The sequence below is a fragment of the Equus przewalskii genome, chromosome 31 (assembly GCF_037783145.1).
Source record: "Equus przewalskii isolate Varuska chromosome 31, EquPr2, whole genome shotgun sequence".
Lineage (NCBI taxonomy): Eukaryota > Metazoa > Chordata > Mammalia > Perissodactyla > Equidae > Equus > Equus przewalskii.
Genome location: NC_091861.1, coordinates 16,467,327 through 16,479,946, shown reverse-complemented (window position 1 = coordinate 16,479,946; position 12,620 = coordinate 16,467,327). Strand labels below are relative to the sequence as shown.

The following is a 12,620-nucleotide window of genomic DNA, read 5'->3' as shown; positions in this document are numbered from 1 at the left end:
TCAGAATTCCTTAGGTACCCCTCCCCACAGCATCTACTTCACTGAGTAGGAGATTATTCTCTAGTTGCAGAGTATTATTAAAATAACAACAAAATTAATATAATTCATGAACTATAAATATTTTATAGATCTTTTCTGAATGCCAGACTTAAGTATGGCTGGTAAGAGTGAAGCAATACTTGATTTTTTTCTGGAATATTCTGACCAAAAAAAAAACATAAAAAGCCCCCATGCTCTTCCTCATTTTGTGTTCTGGCTGGTCTGGTTTCAGACATGCAGTGACTTTTGAAGAACATATTAGGATGGGTCTTAGGGACGGAAGAGAAAACTTGTCATCACAGAGGTACACTAAGGTTGGTTAGAAGATTGAGGGTATTTGTAATGAGGATAGTAGTTACAAAGAAAATTAATGTATATAAGAATAGAAATCGTCCTTTCTTTATAAAATCTTTCTGGAGCGAGTTGATTGACATCCATTTTATATATAACCCAGAACACTAGAAGACAGCTGTTGAGAGATGGTACAGCAGTGGAACATCTAACCCTTTAGGAATTTTTGATAGATGAGGAATGTGTGCCAAAGGTGTTTGTTACCAATGTATAAATTGGATGGGATGGGTTGCCTTAGCAGAATATGGGGCCGGGGCTAGTAGAGGAATACGTCTCTTGAAGCTACTGGAGTACCAGAATCAAGGGGTGGATGTAGAACTGAGCATTGAGTAGAAGACCTGGGTCAGGAAGTCAGAAGAGTTCAAAGACATCACCAAATCAAGAGGAGAGAACGTGGTGAACTGGAGAAAAGAGACAAGGATTGAAGAACCAGAAAGGTGTGAGTGGAGACATGAGACCTCAAGTGAAGGAGGGCAGGAGGATGGACTTAGTCTAATTCATAGGCAGTTTATCCTTAAGAGCTGTGTCTGCCCCTGAAATGTGGGCATGCTGGCCAATTTTAAGGGCTATATGGGGCAAGGGTGGAAATACTCAGGCTCATTTCAAATGACATTTGTCAGCTTGTGTCATGCAACTCCACATCTGCTATATCCACCCTCAAGAGTCCATTCAGATTTCTTTTTATAACAAAACTCAAATTTCCTTGGAGAAACCAGTCTTCTTACCACCATCAATGTTTGTGCTTTGTTTAGAGTTGACTCTGCCTAGATTGAGAAGTGTACATGTGACCCAGGCCTGGAAACAGCTCCACATTCCTTTTGCAATGTTATCAGCTCGGAATTGAGTCTGTGACCTCATTCAGGCCAGTGAAAGCTACGCCTTGAACCACAACTTTGATTTTTCCTGCTGTTTGTTCTTCTTTCACCACATAGAGCTTCAGAATGGAGGAGAGCTCGGAGATGAAAAGAAATTGGCTCCTGGAAACATCATTTTGTAGCCTTGAGTCAGCCATGCCCAAAGTCCACACTTGACTGTTTAGTTTCATGAGCCAATAAATGTCCATTTATTAAGCTTGTTTGAACTGAGCTTTCTGTAACTTGCAAGAAAAAGAGTTCTAAATAATACTATTATGATAATTACTAAAAATGTCACTTGCCTACCCACAGGTTCAGAATCTTGTATGTTACACATGGGGACCATCAGGAGCTGTTATTACGCTGTCCTAGGTGGTCTGTCTTTACACAAGCTAGAAAGAGTTATAAGATAATGAGAGAGAGAATTAGCAGCAACATGAAAAGGTTTGGAGAAAGGTGAAGAAGTTTCACCCTGAATAACACTGAACAAGAATTATTATTCACGCCTCACAGGTGGGAAAACTGAGGCTCAGAGAACCCAATAATCACACAGTGAATAAGTGATCGGCCCTGGTAGGAGCTGTAGGGGAGGAGAACTATTTCTCTACCCTCTAGATCCTTCTGGCTGACCTAAGAATTAAACTGACATGAGACAGAATAACAATAACATGCATACATGGGAGAAAACCAGGAAAACTGAGGAACTTGAAAAAATGGCAGAAATCACCACCTTCAATACCATTTTCAGCTAAAGACAAAGGAGGGTGTTGGAGGTAGCGGTTTGGGACTTCAAAGGAGAGGAAGGCAATTCACATGGAGATGGAAAAGCAAATGCTTGGTAAACACATGTTTGCTGAGCCATCTGTAGACAATGTGACCCAAGAGAGACAACTTTGATAAAAATGAGCTTAGCAAGGATCCTCCCAGTCTACCAATACCCAGAGTTATCTATGATGGTGGCCTGTCCTGGGGACAGGGCTTCTATCTTAAATTCTTTTAGACAGGAGGAAGGTCAAAGTTTCTTTCAGAGTCTTTTGTCCTTAAAAATAACCAAGCCAAAGAGATACATTTTGGGGTGGCCAATTTTGATCCCCCACAGAAGAAACTCATGACTTTAACACCAAGCCTTGTGCTCTCTCTGTCACGTATGAACTACAGCCAGATACATTGAAATTTTTTAATGAGTGCCTTTCCTCCGAAGATTAAACAGCATCTGAAGGACTTCAAAATGGTAGAAACCATTGTAGCTATTCTTGAAATAAAAGAAATATGCTAAAATGATCTGGTTCAAACAAAGTCAATACAAAAACTATAAATTAAAAGAAAAAATGAAACTCAGGGGCCTTTATTGTTCCATTTTTACTCCTCTTTTAGCTGGACTTTATACATTAATTAAATATATTTTATGAGAAATGCAGCTATTTTCAAGGAAGTCAGTTACTAGATTAATAAATAACCTATTAGCTAAAGTTTACTAAACACCCACTGCTTGCAGGCCTTCTGAGCACTTCCTGGGCATTAACATGATTGAAGCCCTCACTAACTGGCTGGGGTACTGCTATCATCTGCTCATTTTACAGATAAGGGAGCTAAGGCATAGAGGGCTGGAGGAACTCACCAATGATCATGGAGATAAGAAAGGGGGAGGCCGGATAGAAATCTGGGCATTTGGGCTGAGAGTTGTAGCCCAGAGCAATTGGGTCAGGCTTCTTAGCCTTGTAAAGAAAGCGATGACATAGGCAGCTCAAAGCCCAGTGAAACTTTGAGTAAAAAAAAACTCAAGTGGGAATATATATTGAAATATTTCCATTTTGAATACTGACGCAATTCACGCATTGAGGCCGTACAGCATAGCCGTTAAGGGGCAGAGACTGAAGTTAGACTATTTGAGTTCTAGTCCTTACCTACTTATTAACTATGACCACGGGCAAGTTTTCTGACCTCTGGGTGCCTCAGTTTCCAAATCTGTATGCATGATAGCATAGATTGCTTAATTGGGCTACAGACTAACTTGAAGGGAGGCAATATCTGAATCCGTATTCTCTGTATTCTATTTCTTAGCTCTTATATTTTTTCATCTTGTTAGGGTTGGATGACTAACAGGCGTTTCAAATAATCTGTAAGGAAAGCAGAGACTGCCATCACGCATAGATGATTTACATGAACTGGACGGCCTTTCAAATGTATGACTCTGTAAAACTCAATAAAATCAACACATTTCAACTGGAATTTGCTGTCATTTTAAGTAAGTCTCTATTGGTAGTCCTTAAAATGAGACATATGTGAAATATTAGCAACAGGCAATGAAAAGGGCACGCCAATTGAAAACTACTCATGAATTGATCTGAATGAGAAGAGGGAACTGAAGAGATGTCTCAAAGGAACTGTTCTGACCATAACTTAATCCTGAAGTCGAGGAGTAGAAGGAGAAAAGAAAACATCATTCAAGAGCTCAGCATCAAATTGAAAGAGCTGGAAATAACAGTTGTAGAGTAGAGAAAGGCAAATGCATGGAGAAAAGCCAAGTATCTAACATTTCAGTATAGTGAAGATTATCGTGGCTGTAAATTACCTGAATTTTCCCATAGGGAATCATGTTCTCTTTTAAAGGAAAGAGGCATACTATAGCCAAACTCATTACAATTACACTTGCAAGTAACATCACTTTCAAGAGTAAATGTGTGTTAAAAAGGGACCACAAAAACTCTGCCTATGGATCATAAAAATATGATTTGGAAAACAAAACCCATGCCTATGTAAGTTACATTTGATGTACTCTATAAAGAACAGCTTGTTTCTAATTTTTAATCTCCAGATAAAAAGTTAGGAAAAGGCATTTTGCCCATTATAATTTAGCCAAGGCTACTTCAAAACATTCATCCAGTAATTCTGTATTGTCATCCGTTAATTTCTAGAGAATTACCAACCAGTCCTAAATAATACGTAATTCCACGAGTTCCTCAATCAACTTTGTTAGTAATTAGTTCAAGTGCTGAGAGGCCTGGGTTACTTTAACAAGTTTTTTAAAGGTGGTTATCAAGTATTATACACTCTGGGGACAAGTAACCAGTCCTAGCACTGGTTCACCCAAACGTGATTTTTGGCCCAGCCCATCTGACACACACACATCCAATCAATTGCTGCCCGGAAGAGTTTCTTTTGCCCTCATCTGCCTTATATCTCACCAACTGATCCCCTCCAGAGCATCCCTGCTCATGGAGATTCCAGAAACTTCCAACATCTACTGGAAACCTTGGCTGCGATGAAGAGAGCTATATCAGGATTCTAGTTTAATCTGATGCTACGTGAAAATATGGATGTTCAAAACTAAAACACCAAGACACCCTGGAGTTACTTTAGAGATATCTAAGACACATTTAGATCATGATTTGTTTCACAAAATTTGATTGCAAAATATTTCACACATTCACATGCTACAGTCCCCTTTTCTTGATAATACCATCCATGTGATCTCAGCAGCTCTCCATCCCACTTAAGCCAGTCAATTTCTTGCCCCCTTGTGGGCTGCCACCGGCACTGTCCATTTCTTGTATCAAAGCTTTAAAGTATGAGTTCAGCTGATAACTCCTATGAACTGGGCATGAATACATCAAAACAAAGGGGCTCCTGCAATGTAAATGCCTGTGAGATAACTTCATAACTTTTGGTTCTGACTACTTGCTACAGGCTTATTTGCATGATTCTATATTTTGTAATTATATATTTCTTAATTGTATATTTTATGTGAAATTCTAAGCCGTAGCTTAGGCCCCTCTACCCAATATTTTAGTGATCAGGTTCATCCCAAGAAGCACTTCATAGACGAGTTATGTCCTTGGCAGACTCTTTGCAAATACAGATCAACATTAAGCTTATTATGAAGACAGTCCAAGGAAAGACCCTTTTTTTGATTTTGGTAACTCTATTTTAACAAATACTTTTCTTCTCTTGAGTCTGGTGTTGTACTATACTAGACTGAGCCACTTTTACCCTACATTTTCAGGCAGAGTGTTGTTCTCTAGAAACAAAATGTGGCATCAAGTGGCAGCAAAGTCTGATGCTGCTGGACTGCTCGACAACAAGGACACGCATCTCACGGCCAGCAGGTGTTGGATAGAACTGTTGGGATGAAACAGAAGTCGTGGTCGCCCAGACAAAGCACCTTGGAATATCTGGGATTTCAGAGGAAACTTTTTTCCTTGGAAAATGAGTGTCCAAGCAGCTGTTGACTATAATTCTTTGGCTATAAAATTGTATCTATAAGAATATTTTTAAAAAGTAAGAAATAGTGGCTGATGCTGTGCTATTTTTTTTTTTTTTTGGCAAGTTGTCAGGCATCAAGTTGTCCTCACAGTTGGAAAAACGGCAATAAAATGAATTGTTATAGCAGTTTTCACAGGTCTGAGGCTTGGTGGTCAGTGGTCAGGTCGTAGCTGGGGGAAACACAGGGCAGAGCGTTACACACAGATACAGAAGCAGTTCCTGAAGCTGGTCTGAGGACACGATCATCATCCTAGTTTTCCTCCTCCCTGTTTCAATTAAAGAAATACACTGCCAATAAATCCAGATTGCCAGAGATCAGGGCTGGCTTCACGGGCATGTGACCTGTGCTGACCCAAGCTCCCATGCTTAGAAGAAGCCTGTGCTTGATTCAATGCTCTGCTTCTATGGTCTTGAAATTCTTAAGTTTTGAACAAGGGGCCCTGCATTTTCATTTTGCCCTGGGCCCTGCCAAGTATGTAGCCACGCCTACTTGAGATTGACATGTGTTTGACAGTATATTTTTTGTATCTGGTCAAAATGAAATGAAATCTTTCACATACTAGTTTATTATTCAACATGCACTCATTCAAAAACCTCTTTTGAACACTTCGTATAAGGTAAGTACTGTGATAGGTGCCTATCACAGTATATATGATATAATGACAAACAGGAGGCTGTTGTCTCTGTCCTTAAAAACTTCACCCCTTGGTTGAAGAACAGAGACAAGAACAAAGGATATTGTGATAAAGCATAACACATACCATGAGAGCGAAGTCTAGGATGCTGTGGAGCACATACTAGAGTTATCTACATGTAAAATCCTCTTATAAACAATTTCCACATTTTGTGATATTAATGGTCAAACTATGTTCTCTTTTTTCAAAACTGATGTGTACAATGCCTGTGTCGGCACATTAGTAGTACCTGTTCTGTTATAACCAGCATCGTTAGGGTTTATGCAATCTTAGCACAGGAGGTTTCCACGAGCTTCTAAGAGAAAAATTGTTGTCTCCTTGCTCACTCAGTGCTGGCGAGTCTTCCCTCTTAAGTGAAATGTAACGCTGAGCAACTTTTAATGAATTATTTTGAAAACATTCCCCCTAGAGTTAAGAGACACAGAAGCCCTTATCATATCTGCTGCTAAAGAGGACATGATTAATTCATGTCGTTCTCAGTGGCCCTAATTATTTAGTTAATCCTTTCCCTCTGTCCTCTAGCCCACTGCCCACATTAGGAGGCCTGTGTATGAAGCCGTGGTAACCCAAAGAGAAACAATGCCATAACTGACATCCCAATTGTTCTGTGCAGGTTGGTGGACATGTTCAGTAATAAATGATATGAAAAGGTCTTTTATTGACAAGCTGCCATGCGCTGTTTGCATTAGCGAATGTGAGAAGCTGATGGCTGCTTCTCCTTTGTCCCTATGGTATTCAGCTCAGTGAGATAGCAGAAAATGCTTCAGTTTACTTAAAGCATTGATAACACCTCTAAATAATTAACTGAGGACTTCCTGTCTTCAATTACTTAATGCTTTTTTTTTTTAACATCTTGAGAGGATTATAAGCAATTTATGGATTTCACATGATGAGTGCATGCGCCACTATTCCCACAAAGCATTTACGGGATCGTGTTTCTAAAGCTTCGATGTAATTAAAAATCAGCATGGAGACAATGGGGCAGAGGCAAGGTGCTCGCTTTCCCTCCTGTCGTTGCTAAGGACCTAGATTTTCAGGCTCCAGGGTGACTTGCGCTACAGCTTTATTAGTGTTCCACTGTTACTTAGGGAATGCCAAGGTTTTGGAAATGATGAGAAAATCCAAACATTTATCCCAGGGGGTTCAAGCAGCTCTTCCATCAAATATTTGAGATGGAATCTGAAATAAATGTGATTATTTTAGTTCATTCTATGAACTTGAAGGGGAGGAAGAACTATTCCTCTACCCTCTGGGTTCTCCTGGCTGCTCTAAGAATTAAATTGACATGAGACAGAGTAACAGGAGAAAATCAAACAAATTTAATAACATGCATACATGGGAGAAACCCAGGAAAACGGATTAACTTGCCAAAACGACTGAAGCCACCACCTTAAATACCATCTTGAGTTAAAGACAAAGGAACATGTTGTGGGTAGTGGTTTGGGACTTCAAAGGGGAGGAAGGTAATTCACATGAAGATGGAAAAGCAAATGTCTGGTAAACAAATATTTGCTGAGCCATCTATAGACAGTGGGACCCAAGAGAAAACTTTGATAGAAATGGGCCTTCCTGCCTTCCTGTCTGCCACACCTAGAGTTCTCTTCCTGAAACAGGCCTTCTATCTTAAAACTTTTAGGCAGTTAGGGGGAAGGTCAAAGTTTCTTTCAGAGTCTTTTGTCCTTAAAAATAATCAAGCCAAAGAGACACATTTTGGGGTGGCAAATTCTGATCCCCACAAACTCAATGAAACAGTCATTCACATCATAAGATCCTTCTGTACTAGAATTTGGTCAGTCAGCTAACCATGGAACTGAATGTTCCCTGGCAGATAAAAAGCATTAATACTATGTAGACCTCAGGTTTTAGCTTATCTAATGCCTAGTACCATTCCTGCCCCATAGGAACTGCGTATAGGTAGCTCCATACTTTTTTTTGTAAGGTTTTGTTGAATGAGGGCCTATTTCCTTATCCCACAAAGAAATCTTTCTTTAGGTCTGTAAAACCAAAGTGAAGTACTCTCTAAATCTATTTAAAACAGTACAGAGGGATGGACCAAATGAATTCTAATGGCTTCTTTCCATTTTTTTTTTTTTTTGGTGAGGAAGATTGCCCCTGAGCTAACATCTGTTGCCAATCCTCCTCTTTTTGCTTGAGGAAGATTTGCCCTGAGCTAACGTCTGTGCCCATCTTCCTCTATTTTGTATGCAGGATGCTGCTACAGCATGGCTTGATGAGCATTGTGTAGGTCTGTGCCTGAGATCCAACCTGCAAACTCTGGGCCGCCAAAGCGGAGTGTGTAACCTTAATCACTATGCCACCAGACCAGCCTCTTCTTTCCATTTTATAATTTTGTAAAAAGTAAAATTCCATGGAAAAAAATTTGAAAATATTGATTCTAATAAAAGATGAATTCTGGCATCAAGTGACATGTATGAAATCCCCCCTGATGTGAAAACATCGATTAAAAATGACAACGGAAGAAAGAACTGGTGGAATGAAGGCGCTTAAAGAAAAACCTTTGCATTATTTTATAGTTGATGAGGCTCTCAATCCTGTTGGTTTGAACATTACAATTGACTTTGGTCTGTTGGCATATAAATGCTGGTTTCTAAACAATGCAAACCAGCACAGTTGGCAACAGTCCAAAGCCCGTGCTGGTTAAGCAGGCAGATATTGCAAGAAGAAGAACATTTCTTAACCTTGTATCTCAGTTTGTTATGAAATCTTTACTGATACAAAGTGTTAAGGTGCCTTAATTTGGCTTTCAAAACTCTCTAACTAACATTTATTGTCCACTCCAAGTCATTCTTTTAATTTTCCCCTCTGCATCCTGTATGTTGGGGCATGTCTGTTGTAGCATCAATTTCACTGTATTTGTAGCTCCTCCTTAACTTGTCAGTGCTCCCTATTCCTGGGAGCTTCTTAAGACCAGCCAGCTTATTTTAGAGCGCTTAGTGTACTATCTAGAACATAGCAAGCAGGCAACACCCAGTTGGAATGAAACACTGTTCAGATTTCCTTTTAGATGGAGGCAGGGAATGCCTTGGGTACCCTAAGTAGGTCAGATTTCATCTTCATCTTTCAAATCCCGCACTTATCTTATAGGGATGTGATGAGAATCAAGTGAGTCAAAATGCAAAGAGTTCTTTAAAATTACAAAGCACCATAGAAATGTAAGTTTTTATTGTGTAAAACAACATTTTTTCAATTATGCGTGATTATTTTCATTTTCAGTGAAATGAGATATAAGGAAGAAATTTGATCATCTGAACTGATGAGGGCTTTTCTCATGCCTATTATCATTGATTTGGCGCAGGATCTTCAGATAAGGAATGAAATGTGCTGCTCTGCAAATATTTATTAAGCACCTTCCGCAGGCGCATGGTACTTCTGGAAAACAGCGGATATCTGTCAATGAATGCTCGCTTGTGTGTCAGGGAATTGTGGAATTAAGAGCAAATCACTACGAGTTTATTTTTCCACCTGTGTAGAGTAGCCTGTGCCTCCTTTAAGGAAAACTCAGGCACACTCTTCCAGGTCTCTCTGCACTTCTCTGTGAGTTTCATTAACTCTAATATTAATGCCCCCTGCGAGGTGTGAGGTCCAACGGGAGGAGAGCATTGACTCACGAGAAGGGAGGCTGCTGACCACAGGGAAAAAGGAAAAGTTTGTCAACTCTTGCCTGTGGTCTCAGGATCTAAACTGACACGACCGTTCAGGATGATTCAACAGATCCCAATAATGAACTAAGTTACTTAATCTCTCAAAATACTCTTTTCTGTAAAATTGAGTAATAATTCTCTCTACTCCCTAGGTTTGGGGTGAGAATGAACTTAGATAGTACATGAGAAGTGCTTGGACGATATTTGGCACATGCAATTCACTTGTTCCTCAAACATTTATTTAGCACCTACTGATGTGTCAAGGATTGTTCTCGGTGCTCGAGGTACAGTATTGAACTAGGTAGAGAAGGTCTCTGCAATCCTGGAGCTTACATTCCAGCAGGCGGAAGACATAGAAAGGCAAATAAAATACAAACAGGGAAATATCAGGCAGCCAGAGGTCTATGACGAAAACACAACAAGGTGACACGGCGGTGTCTTAGAGAAGGCCCTCTAGACTGCGGAAGTCGGAAAATGCTTCCCTGCTCTCTGGAAGTGACCTTCGAGCTAAAACAAGTTAATTATTATTATAGTCACTCCTAGTAATTATCTAACGTTTTACTATTATGCTGTACTCTTATTATTATTATTTTTATTTTGAGGAAGATTAGCCCTGAGCTAACATCTGCTGCCAATCTTCCTCTTCTTTGCTGAGGAAGACGTGCCCATCTTCCTCTACTTTATATGTGGGACACCTGCCTCAGTATGGCTTGACAAGAGGTGCATAGGTCTGCACCCAGGATCCGAATTGGTGAACCCTGGGCCACCGAAGCGGAACGTGAGAACTTTTAACCACCGCGCCACCCAGCTGGCTCCCTATTATTATATTTTTAAAGCTAATTATAATAAATAATGTTATAATAATAAAAATAATACAATTACTACTAATTAATGATAATAATAAAAACAACAAATTGTCACAGTCAACTGTCAACTATTATGTGTATTAATTACCTAATTAGTAGATAAATGTTAGACTCTGGCTGATTTTCCTCTGCCTTCCAGTACATTCCTGGCTATCCTCATCCCCTTATCTATGAGCACATCCTTGGGGAATGAAAATGCATCTTACTGTTTGTCTGAAAAAACAAGTTAATACTGATGCAAAAACCCTACACATAATGCATATCAAAGCCAAATATAAATTATTTCTGAAGTTATCTGCTGTTGTGGCTTATTGCTGCCAGTGTGGGCTCTTCTATTAGCATGGATAAGTGGGACCTGACCATATGTCAAGAGAACATGTCCTCTCGAAGTGACCTCATATATCAAACGCACACCCCTGGGATGCTGGGCTGCTTTGCCTCCCTAACCACAATGACAGACTCCTCCAGTAGGCGTTCCTCCTTTTTTTTTTTTTTCACCTGTGACCGTATGCTGTCTCCTGTCAGTGGTGTCGGTGTAGATGAGACCTTTTCCAAGCTGCCTGAGCTGATACTCTTTAATGACGCCATTTGGTTTCTCAGGGACGCTCCAGATCAAATGCAGAGTCTCTGCACTGGTGGCTGTGACTCTGGGTGGCAGGATGCTCTGCGGAACTCCTCGGGTCGTAGCCGCAACTACCTGAAAACAGAAATTAAACAGCAATTTATTGTAATAGTACACTAGGTATTCTGATCAATGAGAATGTCACTTTTGTTTTAAAATGTTGTTGTTTGGCCTGGCATATCATTAGCAGGGGCTTGAAGAAACAGTCCTCTTTTTTTATTCTTTCCCTCCCATCCTATTTAAACAATGAAATCTGACCTTGAATACATTACATTAAGTCTCAGACTACCATTTATCACAACAGGTTCAACAACAGTTTTGACGGCAGTACAGCCCTCAATTTAAACAAGTAAAATCTGGCTGGCAGACCGTCTTACTAGAGAACTCTTGATAACTCTCTCCCATATGGACCATCAGTGTCTTTGCATTTTAACAGCCTGATTTTGTACATTTTAAGCACCAGTAAATATGGAGCAAAACCCACATGTGAACTTGCTCGCGTATAATATGCTTTGAACAGTGTAAGTGGGCAGACTTTTCTGTACTCTTCCTAAGAAACCAAGGATGACTTTATAGCATCGGCATCAATGTTTGAGGCAAAGAACCAAGTGAGAAGGAAAACTGGATAAATCAACCAGTTATTTCTTCAACATTGTCCAAATATAATTCTGGAGGAAAACGGGCTGCATTTATTTTTTCATAGAATTGACTCTGATTCCACTGTTTAACCAATCATTTGGGCATCTGGTAGGCATGAGCTGCGTCTGTGCAAAAAGCACAGAATTGTTCTAGGACTGTTTGGACCTTAACTTTTGATTGGGTCAATCAGCCGCCATCTGTCTAAATGGCGGCACGCTCAGAGCTGTTCCCCGGCGTCTGTTGAATTAAAAGCTGCACACAATCACTGTGGCTAACCTGTCTGAGTGAATGTTTTATTTGGATGGTTCTTGTAGAGCATGTGAAGATGCTGTTCTAAAGTTTTAACCACATGAGAAGAATCAGAGCTGTCATGTGTGTTTGTCTCTCCTGGGTTTCTTCTGGCTAGGTTGGCTTCCGTGAAATGCCTCTTTATTTTCCTCCTAAGTTCGTTGATTGTTTCTTCCCAGTCGCTTTTGTGGATTTTCTTTCTTCATTAGGTAGCGTTCCCAATGCTCACCATTCATGGTCTTCTGCTTTTGTCTCTCTCTCTATTCTCCTTAGATGCCCACATTCAAACTCCTTGCTTCAATATCCCTCATAGATCTTTCTAGAAAACTTCAGTCTCTTCT

At 40.0% G+C, this 12,620-nt stretch overlaps 1 protein-coding gene across 1 annotated transcript in view; it reads right to left on the bottom strand.

The window, feature by feature from the left end:
- Positions 1–12,620, bottom strand: part of USH2A (usherin) — a 746,622-nt gene that overhangs the window by 134,621 nt on the left and 599,381 nt on the right. Inside the window, exon 55 of the mRNA XM_070602521.1 lies at positions 11,229–11,427. Within this exon, the coding sequence (XP_070458622.1) occupies positions 11,229–11,427 (199 nt within the window). The remainder of the gene's footprint in view (positions 1–11,228; positions 11,428–12,620) is intronic.